This window comes from Dendrobates tinctorius, unplaced genomic scaffold (genome assembly GCF_039654945.1).
Source record: "Dendrobates tinctorius isolate UK_male_01 unplaced genomic scaffold, ASM3965494v1 ptg000065l, whole genome shotgun sequence".
In the NCBI taxonomy this organism is placed as follows: Eukaryota; Metazoa; Chordata; class Amphibia; order Anura; family Dendrobatidae; genus Dendrobates; species Dendrobates tinctorius.
Genome location: NW_027361733.1, coordinates 14,261,455 through 14,287,997, shown reverse-complemented (window position 1 = coordinate 14,287,997; position 26,543 = coordinate 14,261,455). Strand labels below are relative to the sequence as shown.

General features: G+C 43.6%; 1 protein-coding gene across 7 annotated transcripts in view; it reads left to right on the top strand.

The window, feature by feature from the left end:
- The window catches only part of CYP24A1 (cytochrome P450 family 24 subfamily A member 1), a 37,066-nt gene extending 25,422 nt beyond the window's left edge, over nucleotides 1-11,644 (top strand). For 6 of the 7 annotated variants that reach the window (XM_073580652.1, XM_073580650.1, XM_073580648.1 and 3 more), the window contains 6 exons: nucleotides 579-724; nucleotides 899-1,065; nucleotides 4,533-4,611; nucleotides 7,916-8,113; nucleotides 9,507-9,620; nucleotides 10,754-11,644. In XM_073580652.1, the coding sequence (XP_073436753.1) occupies nucleotides 579-724; nucleotides 899-1,065; nucleotides 4,533-4,611; nucleotides 7,916-8,113; nucleotides 9,507-9,617 (701 nt within the window). In that variant the 3' untranslated portion in view covers nucleotides 9,618-9,620; nucleotides 10,754-11,644. Of the gene's footprint in view, nucleotides 1-578; nucleotides 725-898; nucleotides 1,066-4,532; nucleotides 4,612-7,915; nucleotides 8,114-9,506; nucleotides 9,625-10,753 lie in introns of all 7 variants that reach the window. The other variant, XM_073580649.1, reaches the window with a different exon arrangement.
- Nucleotides 11,645-26,543: the final 14,899 nt, after the last annotated feature.

The following is a 26,543-nucleotide window of genomic DNA, read 5'->3' as shown; positions in this document are numbered from 1 at the left end:
GGGGCCTTTAGGCTCTGTTCACATATCAAGTTGTTAAATGTTTGTAAAGGATCCAGTATTTAAAAAAAACAAATCAAAACTGGATCCAAATGTAAGAAAAACTGATGTAAAACATAAAACAAATTGTGTATCAGTCTCTGCTCTTTTTTTCCTAGAGGTGTCTCTGAACACTTTTAATGTTCTGGGCCTTTCGTAAAAATGGATCCATTAACGGTCGACATAATAGATGACCATCCCTTATGATCCATTTCCCATGTAAGAAAAAAACTGATCCAGTTGCTATCTGTTTTTTGAAGGTATTTTTCGAGGGTGGGATAAAAAAGTTATGTTTTTGCCCCAGCTAAAAAAAAAATCAATTGCTGTTAAACGGGAGACATTTTAGGACATTTCTGCCCCATTCAAATGATTGGATCATGTACTGGAACATTTTACTTTGTTCTAGTCATCCCAAAACTGACATAAGTAGTAGACGTGTGAACAGAGCCTAAGACGTAGAATAGTTTCTCCTTGGCATGTAAGCTGATTCTCTTTACCATGATCTCATACATTCTGCATCTCATTCCTCTCTTCCTCCGCAGCCAAGTGTCACATAGACCGGAGACTGATGAAGCTCTCGTCTAAGGACAATGAAGACTTCCTCTGCACCATCTACAAGGACAGCAAACTGTCCAAGAAGGAGATGTACGCCACCATCACCGAGATGCTGATCGGAGCCGTGGAGACGGTATGAAGGGTATACCTCAGTTATCAGATGTGATAGAGCTGACATGACAGAGTCGGACGCACGCCGCCATGCGACCACCGACATCTGCTCCCGTGGGACTCACTGACAGTTTAAGTGGCTCCATGTAGTCTCTGAACTTGGTTCAATTTAGTTCTTTTGCACTTTCTCTTGCAGACTGCAAACAGCTTTCTCTGGGCCATATTTAACATTTCCCGTCATCCGACCATTCAAAAGAAACTTTACGATGAAATTCAGAGCGTCTTATCGCTGGACCAAGTGCCGACAGCAGAAGATATCAGGAATATGCCGTATCTAAAGGCGTGCTTAAAGGAATCTATGAGGTACAACAGATGAGTCACATTATGGGCTCACACCACCGTATTAATCGGACGAGTATTATCTGATGTTTTATGGGATAGCACTCGGACCAATGTTATTCTATGGGGTAGTGCTGAGCAATGTTTTCTTTCTCATAACGATTCGGCTTAAGAAAAAAATCACAGCATGCGTAAATCGGATGAGACTCACCCATTCAAGTCTATGGGTTCATGGAAATTATCGGACTGCACTCGGAGAAATTTTGTCCTCCACCTTCTCCTCAGCATCCTAGAAAATCGAAGTACACCATGGTGACACTCTGATCAGAGTTTGATCAGAGTGTCATTAGCATAATTGACCTGATTTTCTCGGATTACAGAAGCTACGGCCGTGGGACCCTAGCTTATATCTGTATTTGGGTCTTCTACTCCAGTCACATCCAGAGCTGCACCTACAACGCTACTGGGAACCCATGATCCATCGCTGTAATATGATATTGTTTATATATTATAGTGTGTGTATGTGTGTATATATAATATGTTCCAAAGCCAGACAATGAATGAATGGCACTAGGGGAGTGGATACACTTGTATGAAAGGTCTGATCCGTGTATGGACTGATCGCATGTAGTATAAAGCAATGGGTGTACGGTGCTCAGCATCAAAAAGCATTGAAGAATGTATCTCTATATATAAAAATGAATGTGTGTGTGTATCGCCAACCAATCATGAAGCATCTTTCATTTCACCAGAACTGGTTAAAAGAAGCGGAGTTGTGATTGGTTGCTATGACCAACACCAACAGTTTTCCCACTTGACAACACCTCAGCAGACACTGACATGGTAGGAGAAATATAGCATCCCTGGGAACATAAGCTCCCAGCCATTGTTTGCCCCCCAGAAAGGAGCAGAGAGCACATGACAGAAATGAATTCCCCCCCCCCCCCCGTGCCCATATACCCATCACACATCCTTCATCCCGTAGGCACATCTTCCCTCTTAAAGGGATCATTGGTATGGAAGTCAGAGCAAATCCTCTCTGCGCTGTGATTCTGACCCCAGGGTCTCTTAAAGGGTTCATTGGTATGGAATTTAGGGCAAATCCACTCTGCGCTTTAATTCTGACCCAAGGCCTGTCTTAAAGGGATCCCCGGTATGGAAGTCAGGGCAATTGCCTTCAAATTCTCAGGTACTGACCCCAGGCTATCTTAAAGGGATCTCCTGTATGGAAGTTAGGGCAAATCCCTCAGCACTCTGATTCTGACCCCAGTGTTCTATTAAAGGGATCATTGGTATGCAAGTCAGGGCAAATCCACTCAGCGCTCTGGTTCTGATCCCAGGCTCTCTTAAAGGGATCCTCGGTACGGAAGTGAGGGAAAATCCACTGTGCGCTCTGGTTCTGACGCCAGGCCTCTCTTAAAGGGATCCCCAGTATTGATGGTAAAAACCGCTCCACTCAGCGCTCTGGTTCAGCCCCTTAGATATTTGTAGACAGCTATTAAGTCTCCTCTCAGTCTTCTCTTTTGCAAACTAAACATTCCCAAATCCTGCAACCTTTCCTCATAAGACAGGGTTTGCAGACCGGTCACCATTCTGGTCGCTCTTTTCTGAACTTGCTCCAGTTTGTTGATGTCTTTTTTAAAATGTGGTGCCCAAAACTGGACACAATATTCCAGATGAGGTCTGACCAAAGATGAGTAGAGGGAAATAATGACTTCACGTGATCTAGACTGTATGCTTCTGTTAATACATCCTAGAATTGCATTTGCCTTTTTTGCTGCTGCATCACACTGTTGACTCATATTCAGTCTGTGATTTATTAGTATACCCAAGTCTTTTTCACATGTGCTGTCACTTAGCCCTATTCCTCCCATTCTGTATATGCTTTTTTCATTTTTTTGCCCAGATGTAGTACTTTGCATTTCTCCCTGTTAAAAACCATTCTGTTAGTTGCTGCCCACTTCTCCAGTTTATTTATATCTTTTTGAATCATCTCTCTCTCTTCTCTAGTATTAGCTATCCCTCCTAGCTTTGTGTCATCAGCAAATTTAATCAGTTTACCCTCAATTCCTTCATCTAAATCGTTGATAAAGATGTTGAACAATACAGGGCCCAGGACAGAGCCCTGTGGTACCCCACTTGAGACATTCTTCCAACTGGATGTGCAGCCATTTACGACCACTCTTTGGGTCCGATCACTAAGCCAGTTATGAATCCACCTAACAGTTGCCTTGTCCATTCCATACTTAGTCATTTTTTCAATAAGGATTGTATGAGATACTTTTGTCAAATGCTTTGCTGAAGTCAAGATATACTATATCTACAGCATTTCCTTGATCCTTGATATTAGTGGTAGTAGTCCAGTGGCTCTGGCTGATGGGATGATGTGGGATATTATAGGTAGTAGTGCGGTGGCTCTGGCTGATGGGATGATGTGGGATATTAGGGGTAGTAGTCCAGTGGCTCTGGCTGACGGGATGATGTGGGATATTAGGGGTAGTAGTGCGGTGGCTCTGGCTGACGGGATGATGTGGGATATTAGTGGTAGTAGTCCAGTGGCTCTGGCTGATGGGATGATGTGGGATATTAGGGGTAGTAGTCCAGTGGCTCTGGCTGACGGGATGATGTGGGATATTATGGGTAGTAGTCTAGTGGCTCAGGCTGATGGGATGATGTTGGATATTATAGGTAGTAGTACAGCAGCTCTGGCTGATGGGATGATGTGGGATATTAGGGGTAGTAGTCCGGTGGCTCTGGCTGATGGGATGATGTGGGATATTAGTGGTAGTAGTCCGGTGGCTCTGGCTGATGGGATGATGTGGGATATTAGGGGTAGTAGTCCGGTGGCTCTGGCTGACGGGATGATGTGGGATATTATGGGTAGTAGTCCGGTGGCTCTGGCTGATGGGATGATGTGGGATATTAGGGGTAGTAGTCCGGTGGCTCTGGCTGACGGGATGATGTGGGATATTAGGGGTAGTAGTCCGGTGGCTCTGGCTGACGGGATGATGTGGGATATTAGGGGTAGTTGTCCGGTGGCTCTGGCTGATGGGATGATGTGGGATATTATAGTGAATGTGGCTATGCGGAGTGGGCGGGGCTCTACACTCAGTTTTATACATATATAGATATAATAACTATAATTTGTTATAAGTAAGCGTAGTTAGTTACTATGCCCGGGCAGCGCCGGGCTCTTCAGCTAGTATAACATAAAAAGGAATACGTACTCAGCCAGATGCAGTAAAAAAACGGAGTCCTTTATTATACCATTATAAGGTTAAAACAAGGTACACAGGAACAGCAAGTTTGTAACGGTGTGTGGGGAAAGGAAGATGGACGACGGCCATTTTGCACGGCAAGCGCTTCAACACCTGGACCTTGTTATAACCTTATAATGGTGTAATAAAGGACTCCGATTTTTACTGCATCTGGGTGAGTGCCGCATCCCTTTTTATGATATATATAATAATCTTGTCAATTGTGTGTTCCAGGATAAGCCCCTCTGTTCCATTCACCACCCGCACCCTGGATAAGGAGACTGTACTCGGAGAATATGCTTTACCCAAAGGCGTGAGTATTCCTATTAATGTATTTGTATAGTCACATAACCAGGCCAGATTTCATCCTAAATGATGACTTTCCATTCACTGAAAGCAAGCAGAGACATTGACCCAAAAAAAAGAACTGATACAGAGAGAAATCTAAATACCATTCCTTACCCTGTATGTGCAGAGACTGGCACTCTGGTTTCTGTGTTTTTTCTTCTACCCCACTGCATACTGCCCCATGACCTCCACCTCACTGTATGCTGTGTGTCTGACCCTTCACCCCTCCCTCACAGTCCCTATAGCAATGATAGGCCTTGTCAGCTGACATCTCAAAATGCGGAGGTTCCAGTGCCAGGACCCATCCCCACCCAGAAACACCACTTGGCAGATCAAGCTGGCAAGGTGTCTGGGTGAATTGACCAAAACCAGCAAAGCAGGGAAATGTTATGTAACAATCGGCTGTTTGATTAAAGAGAGAAATGTTATCAGAGCTAGGCCTGGATTATATCACCATGCTCAGTGTACTGCTCCATGTCCGATCACCCCACAGACTCACTGCACCACAGCCCCTGCTCAGCACAATGCACCATAGCCTATGATCAGCACACTGCACCCTGATATATCTCCAACTCATCACACTGCACCCTGATACAGTGCCTTGCGAAAGTATTCTGCCCCCTGGAACATTTCAACCTTTTCCCACATAACATATCATGCTTCAAACATAAAGATACCAAATGTAAATTTTTGGTGAAGAATCAACAAGTGGGACACAATTGTGAAGTTGAATTAAATTTATTGGTTATTTTAAATTTTTGTGGAAGTTCTAAAACTGAAAAGTGGGACATGCAATATTATTTTTCCCCTTTACTTTCAGTGCAGCAAACTCACTCCAAAGGCTCATTGTGGATCTCTGAATGATCCAATGTTGTCCTAAATGACTAATGATGATAAATATAATCCACCTGTGTGTAATCAAGTCTCCGTATAAATGCACCTGCTCTGTGATAGTCTCAGGGTTCTGTTTGAAGCACAGAGAGCATCATGAAGACCAAGGAACACAACAAGCAGGTCCGTGATACTGTTGTGGAGAAGTTTAAAGCCGGACTTGGATACAAAATGATTTCCAAAACTTAAAACATCCCAAGGACCACTGTGCAAGTGATCATATTGAAATGAAAGGAGCATCATACCACTGCAAATCTACGAAGACCCGGCCGTTCCTCTAAACTTTCATCTCAAGCAAGGAGAAGACTGATCAGAGATGCAGCCAAGAGGCCCATGATCACTCTGGATTAACTGCAGAGATCTACAGCTGAGGTGGGACAGTCTGTCCATAGGACAACAATCAGTGCACAAATCTGGCCTTTATGAAAGAGTGGCAAAAAGAAAGCCATTTCTCAAAGATATCCATAAAATGTGTTGTTTAGAGTTTGCAACAAGCCACCTGGGAGACACACCAAACATGTGGAAGAAGGTGCTCTGGAAAGATGAAACCAAAATCGAACTTTTTGGCAACAATGCCAAATGATATGTTTGGTGTAAAGGCAACACAGCTCATCACCCTGAATACACCATCACCACTGTCAAACATGGTGGTGGCAGCATCATGGTTTGGGCCTGATATTCTTCAGCAGGGACAGTGAAGATGGTTAAAATTGATGGGAAGATGGATGAAGCCAAATATAGTACCATTCTTGAAGAAAACCTGTTGGAGTCTGCAAAAGACCTGAGACTGGGACGGAGATTTGTCTTTCAACAGGACAATGATCCCAAACATGAAGCAAAATCTACAATGGAATGGTTCACAAATAAATGTATCGAGGTGTTAGGCCGGAGTCACACTAGCGATTAAATCGGATTAATGCAATGCGATAAAAAATCGCATTGCATTAGTCCCAATGTTATTCTATGGTGCTGCTCCCATCATGCGTTTTTTTATCGGATCCGTTCCTCAGACCGAGACAATCGCAGCATGCTGTGATTGTCACCGATTTTCGGATCGGATTCGCCAATGCAAGTCTATGGATGCGATTAAAAATCGCATTGAAAACGCACCACACGTGTGACTTGCGATTAAATCGCAAGACTTCTCCAGGTCAACAGGAAAGAGCATCAGGCTTTGGCATTGGATGTCAATTTGATGCTTAGATGCGAATAAAATCGGTTCATCGCCAGAAATTCGGATGACAGACGGATCCCTGGACAAGAATTCTTTGTGCGATTTCGTACAGTTAAAATGGGACCAATTTTTTAATGGTTGTGTGTGACTCCAGCCTTAGAATGGCCAAGTCAAAGTCCAGACCTGAATCCAATCGAGAATCTGTGGAAAGAGCTGAAAACTGCTGTGCACAAACGATCTCCATCAAACCTCGCTGAGCTCGAGCTGTTTGCCAAGGAAGAATGGGCAAGAATTTCAGTCTCTCGATGTACAAAACTGATCGAGACATACCCCAAGTGACTTCCAGCTGTAATGGCAGCAAAAGGTGGCGCAACATAGTATTATGTTAAAGGGGCCGAATAATATTGCATGCCCCACTTTTCAGTTTTGGAATTTCCACAAAAATTTAAAATAACCAATAAATTTTGTTCAACTTCACAATTGTGTCCCACTTGTTGTTGATTCTTCACCAAAAATTAACATTTGGTATCTTTATGTTTGAAGCATGATATGTGGGAAAACGTTGAAAAGTTCCAGGGGGGGGCGAATACTTTCGCAAGGCACTGTATATCCCCGGCTCAGCATACTGTACCCTGATTTATCCCCTGCTCAGCACACTGCACCCTGATATATCCCCTGCTCAGCACACTGCACCCTGATATAGCCCCTTGCTCTCCTCACTGAATCCTATTATATCCCCTTGCTCTCTTCTCTGCAACCTGATATATCCCCTTGCTTTCCTCACTTCACCCTGTTTTATCCCCTGGCTCTCCTCACTTCACCCTGTTTTATCCCCTGGCTCTCCTCACTTCACCCTGTTTTATCCCCTGGCTCTCCTCACTTCACCCTGTTATATCCCCTGGCTCTCCTCACTTCACCCTGTTATATCCCCTGGCTCTCCTCACTTCACCCTGTTATATCCCCTGTCTCTCCTCACTTCACACTGTAATATCCCCTGGCTCTCCTCACTTCACCCTGATATAAACTGGCTCATTACACTGCGCTCCTTCCTATTCACTAGCTCACTACATTACATTACGTCCAATTACGCAGGTTCCCGCTCTGACAACTGCCATTTGCAGTGAGAGTAACCTGTAGTTCAGGTCCATCCTGATTCATGCCTTCAATGCGCTGACAGTAAGGATTTTGTTGTCCCCTCAAACAGACTGTCCTGACCATCAACAGCCATGTGCTAGGATCAAATGAAGAATGCTTTGATGAATGCAGAGAGTTTCGCCCAGAGAGGTGGCTGCAGGACAAGAACACAATCAACCCATTTGCGTATGTACCTTTTGGAATTGGGAAAAGGATGTGCATCGGCCGACGGCTGGCAGAACTGCAGCTGCAGCTTAGTCTCTGCTGGGTGAGTATCATATGCACCCCCAAGGGTTGGTGTTTTGTGGCCCCCCCCAAGTGTCGACATCTTCTGTCCCCAAGTATCGATGTCTTAAACAAATCCATCCAACAAATTAACTTAATGTCAGGATCCTGACAGCGCCGGCGTACAGCCCTCGCTGAGCAGGGACTCACCAGTGCTGTAGGGGTCCCGGGGACAGTAACAGCTGGAAAGTACAGACGCACAGGACCTGAACGCTGAAGTATTAGCAAGCAGGCACGGGACCTACTGTCATGTCACCACAAGGGGGCGGGGCTTAGCGTCCTGCTTGCTAAGATGGAAGAACACTCCGAGTCGGGCAAACCAGAGATCATACACAATACGGGCGAACGAGGTACAGGAGGGACAAGCAGATGGGAGGTCAGACGAAGCCAAAGGTCATACACAAGAGGGCGGTGCGGTACAAAAGGGACGACCAGAGAGCAGTCGAGTCACAAGCAGAGGGTCATACACAAGAGGACGGTGCGGTACAAGAGGGTCAGGCAGAACTCGTAACAGGGACAGAACCAGATCACAACCAAACAAGCAACAAGTTATCAGGCACAAGGCACACGTATACAAGAGGTCACTTAACTCAGCCGAGGGCAGGAGTATAACTGACACCGGACCCAGGTCCAGTGAGCACTAAATAGCCGCCCTCTGCCAGGGAGAGGCGGAAACAACCCCCTGTCTGACCAGGACGGGCCAAAGCGAAACCCCGTCCTGGATCATGACACTTATTATAAAAAAAAATAGTGGAGTAAAAACTAAAAGAAGATCTTTTCTATGTAAAATATACTTTTCTCCAACAAAAAATTGGCGCTTATAGATTATTAATATTTCCCCCAGTGCGATGCTTTGAACAGCAGCCATTTCTTGATAGTAACCACACTGGTGAATAAAGAATGTGTTTAATGTAGAAATACAAATCAAGAGGTGCTTGGAGTTGATGTTTCCAGATAAAATCTCAGTTTGTGTCCATCGTGGGCGCTCTAGATCTCGTTTCCCCACCACAGTCCAATAGACGACCAGTCATGATATAAGTGTATTATTAAGAAATTGGGAGAAAAGCCTCAGTCCCTGTGCAGACTAGTGGTTAGTGCAGCGCCAGCAACTTATAGGTTAATGAGACATCTATGGAATTGACTATAAAGAGCGTCTGTAAGATAAGGAAACAGTCCAAGAGAGAACACCCTGTGATTAAAGGAATTAAATCAGATAAAAATATGCTTTTAATATTTTATTAATGGTAAACCTATCGAGCTCTGGCTCGCCCCATGAGTCCCTCTAAGTTCACCTTATTAATACCTTTCCTTACATAAGGATGAGGTTTCATAATGCTGTACTGGCCCTTTAATTGGATGTTTAATCTGTGTTTCAGCTGGTTCGGAGATACAACATCGTGGCCACGGATAATGAACCTGTGGAGACCATTCACTCGGGGACACTAATGCCCAGCAGAGATCTTCCAGTAGCCTTCCTCAGGAGGTAGAAGGTAGGTGAGTCTGGACTGTAAATTTTGGAGACCACTGAGGGGGTTGTGATTTTTGGATCCCCATTGGAACAGTTTGATGTGGACTCCCATCAGCAGTCATTTAAAGGGATAGTTATTACAAAAATTCCAAGTAACTTTATGATCCTGGTTTTATGTAACATTCCTGAGTCACTCTTTTCCTGGATTATAAGATTGGCATGTACGGCCTCGGAGAACTACCAGAGGATGGTGGAGCGATCTTGGCTCTGGCCACAGAGAAGAGTGCAGTAACGTTACCCCTACATAAGTAATGAATAGGAACTGCAATGACTGGGGAATATCCCAAGCTTTGGGCCAATCGATGTCCAGGTTATCATCACAACTTAAAGGGCCTCCACCCAAAATATTCAAACTACACGGTGTACGGCACAAGGAGCCCACTCCCTGGTGGCTTCTACAAAAAGCTATCATGGTCCTATTTTTAAAAATATTCCCATCTCAACTTTTTTTGACATACAATGAGTGGACCCAAAGATCAGTTCAGATACCAGAACTGTACCCCAATATCTCTCTCTACCAAAACTGTAGCCGTATCTTTGTCCAGTACGAACTTTTAAGATGGAGACATTTTTTTCTCCATCTTCTCCTTATCCGAGAGAATCAGATCACACTATGCTGACACTCGGATCAGAGTATGATAAGCGTAATCCACCCTATTCTCTCAGACGAGAGAATCTATGGCCATCTGCACAAGCCCTAATGCTGTAAATACATGTGCCAATCAGGATCGGGAAAGAGCTGGGTGACAAAGTGACAGTCCCACTAAATACTTACCTATTCTCTACACCATCAGTGAGTCCACAAGGGACTTATCCGTAGTTGATTTTCCACAGTGGAAAATCTACACTGAAATCCACACCAAATTGGTTAACATTTGGATTTTCAGCAGTTTCACATTTTGGACAAAACGTTGTGGTGTGTGGATGAGCCCTATAATGTTCATTACAAGCTCACTGCATATAGATAATGTTGTCATAACACTATTAGACTCTTGGGTGTCACAAGCCACCGCCTTCCCCCCTAAATAAGCAATTAAGTAACAAACGTTCATCTTCCTATATACTGCTAACATTCCCATTATCTCCGATTGACAGGTGTCTGTGTTCCCAGCTCTGAGTGACACACAAAGAAGACACGTGAACTGGTCAGTACTGGTTCCTGCATCTATACTGGTTGGCACTGGGATTTATTGACAGCGCTGTCCACGATCCTGAAACCACTCAGATTACACAAGGTGCAGATGTTTACATTCAGCCATGAAGTCTAATGTATGAAATCTGCAGAGGTCGGGTTCCTTATGGTGGAGTGCAGATCGGGGTCGAAGTGCGTTTTTTTTTTTTTACAGAAAGTACTAATGTCAATGGTCAATTCTGCTATAAATGGATCAAGGCTTCACAGGGACGTGTAGGTTTATCTGTGATAAGAGGAAGCCACAACAAGAGAAAACGCACGTAGCCACACGATTCAGAGGATCGTCACAACAGATGAATGCACTTTGAGTTGAAAACATTTATTTAAAGGTTTTTTTTTGTTTTTTTTTAAATTCCCGCTCATGTTTAGTAAGATCTGTTTCGAGAAAAGCTAAGAAACAAACATTAGAACCCCATTTTTAAGTTCTATGGAGAATATTCTAAAATCCTCAAAGATATACTGTATCTCTGAAGTTTTTCAAAAGTTCATACACACAAATCTACCCACTTGAATGGAAGTCCCTGCCCACATGACTGGAAAGACTCCACCCACATGACTGGAAAGACTAACCACACCACCAGACTCCACCTGGATTTCTGACCTTTTTTCATTCTGACTGATATCAGGGCAGATAGTATTGCTGCCGCCTTCTATGTACATAGTTTTGGGGATTTTGTTAATACCATTTGTAGATTTGTACATAAAATGTTGTTATAATATCCAGTCTTATTAGACTTAGTATATTTTTATGCAACATTGCTGCTTTTATCCAATAAACAATCTCAAAACCAAAACATGTTTCCACTATTTGACAATTAAGCTCTTACTGTTGGGGTCTGGATTAAACACACAGGCAAATAGTGCTAAGTGATTTCCCCATTTAGGGATGCCCTCTCTCAGACCTACAGTGAAGGAAACAATTATTTGATCCCTTGCTGATTTTGTAAGTTTGCCCACTGACAAAGACATGAACAGTCTATAATTTTAAGGGTAGGTTAATTTTAACATTGAGAGATAGAATATCAAAAATAAAATTCAGAAAATCACATTGTATAAATTATGTAAATTAATGTGCATTCTGCAGTGAGAAATAAGTATTTGATCGCTCTGGCAAACAAGACTTAATACTTCGTGGCAAAACTCTTGTTGGCAAGCATAGCATTTTTTGTAGTTGATGATGAAGTTTGCGCACATGTCAGGAGGAATTTTGGTCCACTCCTCTTTGCAGATCATTAAGATTGTGAGTCTGTCGCTTGGCAACTCGGAGCTTCATCTCCCTCCATAAGTTTTCTATGGGATTAAGGTCTGGAGACTGGCTAGGCCACTCATTGACCTTAATGTTCTTCTTTTTGAGCCACTCCATTGTTGCCTTGGCTGTATGTTTTGGGTCATTGTCTTGCTGGAAGACCCAGCCATGACCCATTTTTAATGTCCTGGCGGAGGGATGAAGGTTGTCACTCAGGATTTTACGGTACATGGCTCCATCCATTCTCCCATTGATGTGAAGTAGTCCTGTGCCCTTAAAAGATAAACACCCCCTAAACATGTTTCCGCCTCCATGCTTGACAGTGGGGACTGTGTTCTTTGGGTCATAAGCAGCATTTTTCTTCCTCTAAACACGACGAGTTGAGTTAATGCCCAAGAGCTCAATTTTTGTGTCATCTCACAACAGCACCTTCTCCCAATCACTCACAGAATCATCCAGGTGTTCACTGGCAAATTTCAGACAGGCCTGCAAAGGTGCTTCTTGAGCAGGGGCACCTTGCAGGCACTGTAGGATTTCCATTTTCTTACTATTGCACCAACAGTTGTCTTCTCACCCAGCGTCTTACTTATGGTTTTGTAGCCCATTCCAGCTTTGTGCAGGTGTATGATCTTGTCCCTGATATCCTTAGAAAGCTCTTTGGTCTTGCCCATGTTGTAGAGGTTAGAGTCTGACTGATTAATTGAGTGTGTGGACAGGAGTCTTTTATAAAGGTGACTATGTAAAACAGGTGACTATGTAAGACAGCTGTCTTTAATGCAGGTAACAAGTTGATTAGGAGCGTCTAATTGGTCTGTAGGAGCCAGAATTCATAATGGTTGATAGGGGATCAAATACTTATTCATCACTGCAAAATGCAAATAAATTTATATAATTTCTACAATATGATTTTCTGGATTTTATTTTTGATATTCTATCTCTCATTGTTAAAATTAACCTATCCTTAAAATTATAGACTGTTCATGTCTTTGTCAGTGGGCAAACTTAGAAAATCAGCAAGGGAACAAATAATTATTTCCTACACTCTATGTGGTTACTGTGTGGCAGCATAACATGGACACTGTATGGTATTGTTATGAGGCACATGATAGTTCTATTTTTTAGGCACAGCATGGTGCATTTTATAGCAATTACTATAATATAACTATACAGCAGTCAACAAGAATGCAATGGTTTGGAATTAACTAGAGATGAGCGAACCCAAACCTAAACGTTCAGGGTTCATACCAGACAGTGCTAAATGCCGAACGCAGACTTCTATTGGAAGTCCATTGCACAAAGAGAGAATTTTTTTTACAGATCCAAAGTTTGGGTCTCCACTGTTATAAATAGAGTCCAGGATCTGGTTCAAGTTCATGTACAGTTCTGGTACCCGAATCGAACTTCGGACTAAAGTTCTGGTGTGTACCAGAACATGAACTTCCACAGGTCCGATCGTCCCAAATTATAACCATATTGAATACACAGAACACATATCTGAAGGTAAATGTCAGACATTTTTCAATTTCATTTGAAAAAAATAACTCATTTAGAAATTGATTGCAGCAACAAATCTAAAAAAAATTGGGACATGGCCATATCTATCACTGTGTAGCATCTCGTCTTCTTTTCATAACAGTCTGTAAACGCCTGGGAAGTGAGGAAAACAATTGCTGGAGTTTTGGGAGAGGAATATTGTCCCATTCTTGTCTGATATAGGATTCTCACTGTTCAACAGTCCGGGTTCTTTGCTGGAGGTTTCATTCCCTATTGATGAAAGGTTTGTCGATTAGGCTGTCAACTGGAAGTTCTCCATTTGAAAAGTTGGATGTGGGTCCACAATGCTTCTGCGCACTTGGGTATTGTGCTATGGAGTCAATGCTCTGGCCAGTCCTAGACAAGGGGAACATGTGTCTGCGAGGGGCTGAAGGGTAACACAAAGTGTCTTATGCATAGAATTAATATCTAAAGGAACTACCAGAAAATTAAGTGGAGGAGGACATGATTATGGGAGGACTTTTAACTCCTGCAGCTTTGTTTGTATAGCAGTGTAGATTTTAAGCAAGTGTGATGTTGCTTTAAGAGGAAGGAGCACAGTACGTCTGTGCCTACGGCACAGCTTTACAGCACCACCATAAGCGACGAGCGCTGTTTTGCAAGATTGCTTCTTCCGGAGGGCGTCGCATTCTGCCTATTTAAATAAATAATACTATGGGATTAATTATAATTTAGTCCGTAGGGGTAATCATCTCAGGTATGGCCCACTCGTTTGGAGGGGTGTCCATCACAGTATGACCCCCTGGTATGGAGGGTTAACTATTTCGGTTATGGCCCCCTGGTGTGCAGGGGTAACCATCTCGGGTATGGCCCCCCGGTGTGCAGGGGTAACCATCTCGGGTATGGCCCCCCGGTGTGCAGGGGTAACCATCTCAGGTATGGCCCCCTGGTGTGTAGAGGTGACAATCACGGTATGACCCCCTGGTCCCTAGAAGCATTTACATCTTATAATACCCTGTTGGGGTAAAGTCTCTGGGGTCATGCCAATCATATTTTGCATGCCTACAGAATAAATTGGCTCCTCCAAGCTAGAAACAATGGCTGGAGGGGAGAAGAAAAAAGGAAGATATGCTTTTTCAATCCAATCAGTAGCTTCAAGGACCCTCTTTTTTTCATGTGACTTGAGAATGCTGAGGTAAGGATTTTTACTGTTTATATTGACCAACTCTTGTTGTTTTTCATGGTTGTCGTCTGGATAATGCAGTAATCTAGCCCATTAAACTGAAGGACAATATACCTAATTTGGTTCCCTTGAGTCGGTGGGAGTAAAGTTATCAAGTGCATTAACACAAAGGGCAATATGCCTATCCCTAGTGCCCTTGAGTTGGTTGGAGCGACTAAGGGTAAAGTAATCAAGTGCATTAACACGAAGGGAAATATTACTATACCCGGTGCCTTTGACCCAGTTGGATCAGTTAACTGTAAGTGTCTGAAAAACAATTAACAATGGCGTGGCAGGGTTATTAATAATGCCTTTTGTATACTTTTTCTGCTATAGGTTTATTAAAATTCCCATGTCCAAATATAAAGTTATTTAATGGTCAGTTATATCGTTGATGTTATATTGTGTTTAGCTTTTAATTACTCCCTATTTATAGTATATTTCTCTTTATACATACTCATCACTTTTTGGGTAGTAGTAGTAAGTGGGTTTAAGAAATTATTACTGCACAGCTATTGTATATAGTGGTGGTTGCTAGAACCAAAAACTGTGAACTGGTGACAGGGCCAGAGTTTGGAACAGGCAGACCAGGCAGATGCCTGAGGCCCCCACCTACAAAGGGAGCCCCCTGCATCTGCAGCCCATTTATCAAGTGCCCAGAGGGTGTACAGCAGTGAATAATGCTGTGCATTGCTCTGAAGTCGAGTGTCTCTCGCAAAGCCCCTTGAGCCCCCCCCTGTCTCTTTCTGTCTGCAGTTAGGTTAAAAGTTGAGAGTGACGGGGAGGGGTCGATTACAGCACAGTGACAGCCAGGAAGATGCCTGAAGCTCTGTATGTCTCCTCCTGAGTCCTGATCATGGCTGCTCCTAGCACTGTCCTGAGAATGGATATGCCTAAGTGAAGCCACAGAACCTGGTAAGAGCAGCAATAACAGGTCAGAGTGCAGTGATTTACTCACTGTGTTCCCAGAGCTCTGTGCTGATCGCTGTAGGATCAGGATTCAGAGCCTCATACAGCAGCGATCAGCATCAGCTCCAACCACAATCACTAAATCACTGCTTCTAACATGACAGATCGACCTCCTGTCACTACTGTCTGGATGACACAAGACAGGTATATTGTCTGCTGAATCAGGGGATTTATGATATAGAAATAAATGAATTCCCATGTGAAATAATAAGGGTAAACTATACACATATATAGTACTAGTACAGGTGTGCATTTGAATCAGAGTTTTGGTGCATTTTTTTTTTGCTGCCAAAGCCTGCTCTCTTGGCAGTAAAAACACTGCTTTCAAAACACCCATTTTTTAGGGTATGTGCAGACGATCCGGAAATGGCAGCACTTTGGACGCTGCGGACATGTGTTCCGTCTAAAGTGCTGCCATCTTACGGTGATTCTACATGTGTTCATCCCATCCACTATGCTGTAACATCTGGCCGCTGCGGGTTGGATGCTGCGGATGTACGCAGCATCCAAAGTTTACTGATTGTGGACACATACCCTTAGAGCTTTTGCTGTTTTTTTTTGCATAGTATTAATTTTGTCTACAGTACATGTTTAATAAAGTTTGTTTTATTCACCAAAAACACAGCAAAAAACAGCGTTGCGACATTTGCAGCTTTTCTAAAACTTTTTCATTGCTTTCTACGGGTGAAAAAAATTGCTGAAAGAAGTGACACGCTGCAGATTTAAAAAACACTGCAGTTGTGAAATTCAGTCAGGAGAAGATAAAAGGGTGTGCAGGAGATCTCTGAAAATCTCAGTCTTTGCTTGTGCTATAAAATGATGTAAACTTCTTATTTGTAGAAGAAAAAGCTGCAAAAATTCTGCATATGAACGTGGCCAAAAGCTGCTTTTTAAAGTGCCAGCAAAACATATGAGATTTTCGAAATCTCCTGCATGCGCTTGTTTTTTTTCTGACTGAATTTCAGAACTGTAGCACTCTTTAAATTTGCAGCGTGTCACTTCTTTCAATGAGTTTTCACCTATAGAAAGCAATGAAAGAATATAAAAAAGGAAGCTGCAGATATTGCAATGGCATTTTTGGCTACAATTTTTTAAGGCTAGGTTCACACTGCGTTAGGGTATCCGTTTAACGTTAAAGTCATTTTTGGAATCTTTAGCGCCACAGCGCTAACGGTATGCGTTAACGCTAGGTAGCGCTCAGGTACCTAGCGCTACTATGCGTTAGCCCATACATTCCTATGCACAGCGAACGGGTCCGTTCGCTGTGCGTTAATGGCAACGCACCCAAAAACGCGTTCGAGGGTGCATTAGGAAATAGCGCATACTTGCTAACGCATGCCGATTCTGGCATGCGTTAGTATGCATTATTAACATTGCGGTCAATGGGTGCGCTAACGGATAGCGCTAGCGGGTGGAACCTAACACAATGTGAACCCAGTCTAAGTGGTTTTGGTGAATGAAACTATTAAGTGTCATTTACATGTTTAGTATTTGGTCAGGATTTCACATCAGTATTTGTAATTCAGAAACAGCATTGGAACAATCAAAGGAAAAGTATAGTAGAAACACGTCACCACTTCTGGATTTCTCACCCTCCTGGTTTTGGTTTACACATACTGATGTGAAATACTGACCAAATACTCATCGTGTGAACATGACCTTAAGCATACTGTAGACAAAGAAAACATCCTCACTTTAAAAAAAGCTGAAAAAAGTGTAAAGAACACCTGAGAACAAGCTGAAAAACAGGTGTTTTGAACGCAACATTTTTACTGCCACTAGAACAGGTTTTGGCTACTGAAAAAAATGCATGCGAACATAGTCTTACTCTGAAACGCTATGGCTATCTGTGGTGTTACATAGGACTGCAGATGACATCTACTATACTATCTGTCCTCAGAGTTATCACTGCTATCTCTGGTGTTATATAGGACTGCAAGTGACATCTACTATATTATCTGTTCTCAGAGTTATCACTGCTATCTCTGGTGTTACATAGGACTGCAGGTGACATCTACTATATTATCTGTTCTCAGAGTTATCACTGCTATCTCTGGTGTTACATAGGATGAGGTCAAAGTCATGTGACTGGTCACGTGAGCCGGGGAGAGCTTCTGTTCTGGAGTGAGCTGTGCATAGAGGGAATTGTATGGCAATCGGTACACAGTCCCTTCTGAAATGACAGGAGGGCGTGGCGGCTGATTTGCAGTGCGGGAAAACTACAATCCTACAGGTGGGAGTGTCAAAATCGGGACTGTCCCGCTGGATCCAGGATGGTTGGGAGCCCTGCTGTGTCATCTGCAGTGTTAAAAAAAATTAAAAGGGGATTGGGGGACAACTCTGTCTTTGGGGCTTGGGCCCCCCAATCTTTTCTGACCCTAGCAACACTCCTGTGTAATGCTAATAGTGGCAGACCCGTCGGCCGATATAAGGCCCCTGAATATGGGGGCCACAGTGCCAGCACTGGCTCCAGGCCCCTCTGCCAACTGTTCATGTAATGTAACCTAGATGTATGATTTTACAATGTTAGCATTTGGGGCCCCACTTTAAACTTTTGCCTAGGACCCCACTTTGTCTAAAACCGGCCCTGACTGGTGAATTATCAGAGCTGGCTACGATATATGCAGTATAATAATTTTTTGAGGCATGACAGATGTCATTATACAGGTATTCAGACTATGACTACCCCATTTATTATGGTTTACTTTCCACATTCCCCATTATGGGATCCTCATTACAGGTTGTTTAGCAACTGTTATTTTGCTGTAGTTACCGTATTATCGATCACAATTTGGTAGTTACATTGATAAAATTAATCTTTCATAGCCCTGGATTTTTGTTACTTGTATGCACAGTCTTTCCATAGCATGTAGAACTTGTTGATGGCTTTATTAGGCACGGTTGGTGGTGGTCGAGTCCATTTAAGGTGTCAAATGGCCTCTTTGGTGGCGGTTTAGGAGTCAGGTGGAAGTTGCAGACAAGTTAAGGTGGACTCATTTTAACTAATAGAGGATGTAAAACCTCATGGTGGTGAACAGGCTTGGCTTTGGTGGCCAGCCTCAAGGACATTGTAATGGTAACGTCAATCAGGGGCGGGCACAGTGGTTAAGCACAGGAGTGAGGATAATAGGGTCATTGGTGCCCTGAAAGTTTACTGGCTCTGCTTGAATGGCAAGCCAGTGCGTGCCGCCCCTTTATAGCTGTCTTTCCTGGTTCTGTATGTCAGACAGCTGGGGATATCACAGTACTCATGAATCCCAATGTACTAGCACTTCATCTGACTCCTACTGTGATTGTTTTAATCCGGTGATTTAAATAAAACTGTGGCCATTTTGACATCAAAATAATGTGTTTTGTGTATTTATTCCAGTTACTAGGTTTACTGTAGTTATGGTGGTTTTAGGATGGAGTGGGGGTCCGTCCCATATCCAAAAGTCAAGAAACTACTGGAGCACTAAAAGGAGGAGGACATGACTTTGGGAAGGGAGGACCTTTAACTCCTGTAGCTTTGTTTTTATAGCTGTGTAGATTTTAAGCAAGAGTGATGCTGCTTTAAGATGAAGGAGCACAGTATTTCTGTGCCTGGTGTTATAGTGAGGAGGGTGGGGCTTATATAGAGGAGGTAACTCTGTCTCCCCCTTTTTTTCTCTCACCTGATGAACTGGAGGAAACATTACCTGCCCTCCCGCCCTTTTATCATTACTGTCTTAAAACGTTTTAATTATTGCTTGTATAATGATGAATGCTTTATTGTATTTGTTGAATTTGCCATTGTATATCTTGTACCAGGTCCAATTTCATCATGGCTATAAAGAGTTAACATTTGCATTAACCTCTAAGCCCAAGGGAAGGGCAATCCTTCAGCCATGGTTCCCTAGAGGTTTCATCCTCAAGGGTTTTTTACTCTCCTGAGTGCTGTAGGATGATTCTTTGTGAGTCAGAGGTTTCTACTTTATAAGTTTACAAAAGTGATTTATTAAAAAAAAAGGCTAAAAGTGTCAAATGTGACTTGGAATTTATAACCCGTCACAGCTTTGCGGTTTAGGAGTCAGGTGGAAGTTGCTGACAAATTAAAGTGGATTCATTTTAACTAATTGAGGATGTAAAACCTCATGGTGGTGAACAGGCCAGACTTTGTTGGCCAGCCTCAAGGACGTTGTAATGGTAATGTCACTCGGGGATGGGCACAGTGGTCAGGGCCGCCATCAGGGCATGACAGCCCTTACAAGTGTATGGGGCCCGCGGGCCCCCGAGGCCCGACATTTTGTTCAGACTTCTCCGCGGTTTGTAAACTGTACCAGCACCTGCCTGCTGGGCCCTCCCCCTTCCCACCCTCCCCGGTGCATCATGGTCCAGCCAAGCCAGCGCCGACCTCATGTGAGGTCACACGCTGCTCTTCCTTATTCCAGAGCAGAGTAGCATGTGCGCGCCACGTGGGACCGGCTGGGAGCGGTCGCAGACTGGCGTCGCAGCAGAACACGGTGGACCGGACGGCCAGGTGGCAGGAGTGGACGACTGGACCAGCCTCCAGGCGGCGAGTGGACGACCAGGCCCAGGTGGCAGGCGCAGAGTCACGAGGCGGCGGGCGAGTGAGCAGGGTGGGTAAGTACTAGTCTGTCTGTCTCTCTCACTCTGTCTGTGTCTGTCTCTCCGAGTCTCCGAATGCACACTGCACTGCAACGTCTCCAGACCGGTGGGGTGGACCTGGCACCGCGGGGTTGATCATGTGCGCGCAGCGCTGGTGGATTCTGCTGTGTACCTGCTGCCCCTCAGCCCTGACAATGCTGCCCTATGGATGGGGAGATGATAGGGAGATGGCCAGTGATGGTTGTGATGGGGAGAAGGCCAATGTTGGGAGCAGCAGCATTGACGCATTGCTAAAGGAAACGCATGGGGTAGAACTACGAGCATCAGCATGCCCAGACCCCTTTAAGACCTAAGTGTTCACAGCAGTTGCAGAACTACAACTCTCAGCATGCTGAAGTCTTTTTGCTCTTTGGCTACTGCCTACTGCACAACTAGAACTCCCAGCAAACCTTGACAGTCAGCGGCTTTGTGAATGTTTTCTTGGCTGCATCCTATGAAACTTATGTTGGAACCACAAGTTCCAGCATGAAAAGACATTGTCTAATATCTGTGGATTTCAGGGCAGACTGAGAGTTGCTACACAACAGCTGAAGAGCAAAAATATGTTGCAGTCTGCTGGGAGTTGTAGTGATACAAGTCGCAGAACGATATTGCTCCAGCATGCTGAGAGTTGTAGTTGTGCAATAGCTGGAGAGCTGCAGATCAGAGACCATCATCTTGGTGGTTGTCTCTCTGCATGCTGGGACTTGTGGTTCTGCCCAAAGTTCTCCCTGAAACAGTAAATCATGGAACTACATAAGAATCCGCTGGATGAATCCTAAAAATTCCCAATAAAGCAATGGTGTAACTGGTGTTACTGGCATTGATGGAATAACCTGGGCATCTCAGAGCTGGACCTCTGCCTCCCAATAAAGGATGAGCGTCTACCCGCCGACACAATAGTCCCCCACCCCATGTCACTGCAGATGTAGCAGAGCTGGGAGTGATTGGGAGAGGGCGACGATGGTGGTGGTCGGTGGAGGAGAGGGCAGTGATGGGGAAGATGAAATGATGGAGGTGGTGGAATGGACATTTCTACATGAAGGGGATCATGATGGGGCGTTTCTACATGAAGGGGATCATGATGGGGCGTTTCTACATGAAGGGGATCATGATGGGGCGTTTCTACATGAAGGGGATCATGATGGGGCATATTTCTACAAGGAGGGGATCATGATGGGGCATATTTCTTCAAGGGGATCATGATGGGGCATAATACTTCAAGGGGATCATGATGGGGCATATTTCTACATGAAGGGGATCATGATAGGGCATATTACTACAAGAAGGGATTTTTGAAGGTTGGCGTGGTGGAGGAGCAGCTAGGGTGGAGGCGGATCTGGGGGTGGAGCTTGGGCAGAGTTTCAAGGGGGGGCCCCAAAAATTTTGCCAGTAAGAGGCACCAAATTTCTTAGGGGCAGCCCTGACAGTGGTTAAGCACAGGAGTGAGGATAATAGGGTCATTGGTGCCCTGAAAGTTTACTGGCTCTGCTTGAATGGCAAGCCAGTGTGTGCCGCCCCTTTATGGCTGTCTGTCCTGGTGTTGTATGTCAGACAGCTGGGGATATCACAGTACTTGTGAATCCCAATGTACTAGCACTTCACCTGACTTCTACTGTGATTGTTTTAATCCTGTGATTTAAACAAAGCTGTGGCCATTTTGACAACCAAAATAATGTGTTGTGTATTTATTCAAGTGCCTACTTTTACCGTAGTTGTGATTGTTTTAAGATGGAGTGGGGGTCCGTCCCATATCCATAAGTCAATTAAAAATAACCCTCATTTGTTAATAACTCATCACTCACCCATAACCTGATTGGCAATATTCATAATGCAAGGGCACAAAAACATAAAACTCGGCACCATCAATGCATTATATTTTTTTCCACATACTAAAGCATGAAATCCTGGAGTTGCAGGAGCAAAGATAAGATGATGATGATGCAAGATAAGAACGTTGAGTCCAGATAAACTGCAATGTTCAGCTGCTAGTGTCATATAGAAGAAGAATGTATGACAGGGCAAAATACAACATTATATGCGCACATTTTTACAATTATATACATGAAGATTCCTAGGTTATACCACCTGCACATATAATTATATACAGAAGACACTCAGAATAAACCAGCATGGCATCACTATATACAGTGCCTTGAAAAAGTATTTGTACCCCCTTGAACTTTAACACAATTTTTCAAGTTACACCCAGAAACATTTTTATTTATTTTTATTTGTATTTTATGTGATATACCAACACAAAGTTGCAAATATTTCTAAAGTATAAAAGGAAATGATAGATGGTTTTATAAATATTTTAAAAATATAAATCTGAAAATTTTATTCAGCCCAAGTCAATATTTTGTAGGACCACCTTTCGCTGTAATTACTGCTGCAAGTCTTTGGGGTATCGCTCATCTAGCTTTGCACGTCTAGAGACTGAAAGGTTTGCCCATTTTTCTTTGCACACTCGCTCTAGCGCGAGATTGAGATTGGATGGAGGCGTATGTTAACAGCAATTTTCAATTTTTGCCAAAGATTCTCAATGGGATTTAGGTCTGGACTGTGAATCGGACATCCACACACATGAATATGCTTTGATATCAATCATCCATGTAGTTCTGGCAGTATGTTAGGGGTCATTTTCATGCTGGATGGTGAACCTACGCCCCAGTCAAAAGTCTTTTGCTGCCTCTAACAGGTTTTCCTCCTGGATTACCCTGTATTTAGCTCCTTCCATCTACCCATCAACTCTGACCAGCTTCCCTGTCTCTGTTGAAGAAAAGTATCCCCACAGCTTGATGCTGCCACCAACATGTGTTATGGTGGGGATGGTGTTTTCAGGGTGATGTGCAATGTTACTTTTCTGCCACACGTAGCATAGCATTTTGCATTTAGTCCAATAAGTTCTACTTTGGTCTCATCTGACATAGAACTTTCTTCCCCTTGCTAGCCATATCCTTTACGTGTTTTTTTTGCAAACTGCAAATGAGGCTTCTTATGGCTTGCTTTCAAAAATGTCTTTCTTGCCACTCTTCCATAAAGACCAGACTTGTAGAGTAAACAACTAATAGTTGTCCTGTTGACAAATTATCCCCCCTGAGCTCTGTGGATCCCTGCAGAGTGACCATGGGCCTCTTGGTTTCTTCTATTAGTGCTAACCTTGCTTGGGATGTCAGTTTAGGTAGACGGCCATGTCTTGGTACATTTGCAGTTGGGCCATACTCCTTCCATTTTTGGATAATGGATTGAATAGTGCTTCATGAGAAGTTCAGAGCTTGGGATATTTTTTTTTATAATAACCCTGCTTTGCTCTTCTCCATAACTTTATCCCTGATCTGTCTGGTGTGTTCTTTGATTTTCATGATGTTGTTTTATCCCTAATGTTCTCAAACAAACCTCTGATGCCTTCACAAATCAGATGTAGTTATACTGAAAAAAATTATATGCAGGTTGACTCAACTGACTAATTATGTGACTTCTGGAGGCAATTGGTCACTCAAGATTTTATTTAGGGGTATCAGTTTACAGGGGGCTGAATACAAATGCATGTTACAATATTAAGATTTATACTTTTAAAATAGCTAGATAACAATTTACCATTTTGTTTATACTTCACAGATAAATCCCAGTAAAATACATTTAAGTTTGAGGGAGTAATGAGAAAAAATGTGAATATGTTAACGGAGTATGAATATTTTTTTCAAGGAACTGTAATAGATATATAACTTATATAAAATTTTGTATACAGAAGATACACTGGTTATACACTGCTCAAAAAATAAAGGGAACACTTAAACAACAGAATATAACTCCAAGTAAATCAAACTTCTGTGAAATCAAACTGTCCACTTAGGAAGCAACACTGATTGACAATAAATTTCACATGCTGTTGTGCAAATGGAATAGATAACAGATGGAAATTATTGGCAATTATCAAGACACCCTCAATAAAGGAGTGGTTTTGCAGGAGGGACCACAGACCACATCTCAGTACCAATGCTTTCTGGCTGATGTTTTGGTCACTTTTGAATGTTGGTTGTGCTTTCACACTCTTGGTACTGTAGTATGAGACAGACGCTACAACCCACACAAGTGGCTCAGGTAGTGCAGCTCATCCAGGATTGCACATCAATGCGAGCTGTAGCAAAAAGGTTTGCTGTGTCTGTCAGCGTAGTGTCCAGAGGCTGGAGGCTCTACCAGGAGACAAGCCAGAACACCAGGAGATGTGGAGAGGACCATAGGAGGGCAACAACCCAGCAGCAGTACCGCTACCTCCACCTTTGTTCAAGGAGGAACAGGAGGAGCACTGCCAGAGCCCTGCAAAATGACCTCCAGCAGGCCACAAATGTGCATGTGTTTGCACAAACAGTTAGAAACTGACTCCATAAGGATGGTCTGAGGGCCCGACGTCCACAGATCGGGGTTGTGCCCACAGCCCAACATCGTGCAGGATGCTTGGCATTTGCCACAGAACACCAGGATTGGCAAATTCGCCACTGGCGCCCTGTGCTCTTCACAGATGAAATCAGGTTCACACTGAGCATATGTGACAGACATGACAGAGTCTGGAGAGACTGTGGAGAGTGATCTGCTGCCTGCAACATGCTTCAGCATGACCAGTTTGGCAGAGGGTCTGTAATGTTGTGGGATGGCATTTCTTTGGAGGGCCGCACAGCCCTCCATGTGCTCGCCAGAGGTAGCCTGAGTGCCATTAGGTACCAAGATGAGATCCTCAGACCCCTTGTGAAACCATATGCTGGTGAGGTTGGCCCTGGGTTCCTCCTAATGCAAGACAATGCCAGGCCTCATGGCTGGAGTGTGTCAGCAGTTCCTGCAAGAAGATGGCATTGAAGCTATGGACTGGCTCGCCCGTTCCCTAGACATGAATCCGATTGAGCACATCTGGGACATTATGTCTCGCTCCATCCACCAGTGTCAAGTTGCACCACAGACTGTCCAGGAGTTGGTGGATGCATTAGTCCCGGTCTGGGAGGAGATCCCTCCGCCGCCTCATCAGGAGCATGCCCAGGCGTTGTACAGTAGGGAGGTCATACAGGCACGAGAAGGCCACACACAATACTGAGCATCTTTTCTTTGTCATGAGGCATTTCCACTCAAGTTGGATCAGCCTGTAATTTGATTTTCCACTTTGATTTTGAGTATCATTCCAAATCCAGACCTCCATGGGATATTCATTTTGATTTACATTGATAATTGTTAACATGGTAACATAGTTTTGAAGGCTGAAGGAAGACCTTGTGTCCATCTAGTTCAGCCTATTTTTAGTGCAGCTGTTCTGCATTGTTGATCCTGGGGAAGGCAACAAACCCACAGAGTAGAAGCCAATTTTCGCCATAGGGAAAAAAATTCCTTCCCCTAAGCTGGGTCAACCATCTACCTATAATATTATGTTATTCGTAACCTTCTATATTGTTACTCACAAGAAAAGCATCCATTCCTTTCTTAAATTCATTCAGTGAGTTGGCCATCACCACTTCCTCAGGAAGAGAATTCCAGAGCCTCACTGCTCTTACCGCGAAGAACCCTCTTCTATGCTGGTGCAGAAATTGTCTTTCCTCCAAACGAAGAGAATGCCCCCTTGTTCTTGTCACAGTCCTTGGTACAAACATTTCATTGGAGAGATCTCTGTATTGCCCTCTGATATACTTGTACATATATATTAAGTCTCCCCTAAGTCTTCTCTTTTCTAGAGTAAATAGACCTAATTTTGATAACCTTTCTGGGTATTGTAGAGAACCAACTCCATTTATCATTTTAGAAGCCCGCCTTTGAACCCTTTCAAGTTCAGTAATGTCTTTCTTGAGCACCGGCGTCCAAAATTGCACACAATACTCCAAGTGTGGTCTGACGAGTGATTTGTACAGAGGGAGAATTATGTTTTCATCTCGTGTCCAGAGACCTCTTCTAATGCATACCATGACCCTATTTGCTTTGGTGGCAGCTGCCTGACACTGGGCACTCCAATTTAGCTTCTTATTGACTAAGATGCCAAAGTCTTTTTCCATGTCTGATTTCCCCAGCAGTTTCCCATTTAGTAAGTAATTGTAGCATCTGTTTCTCCTTCCCATGTGCATAACCTTACACTTATCTGTGTTAAACCTCATTTGCCATT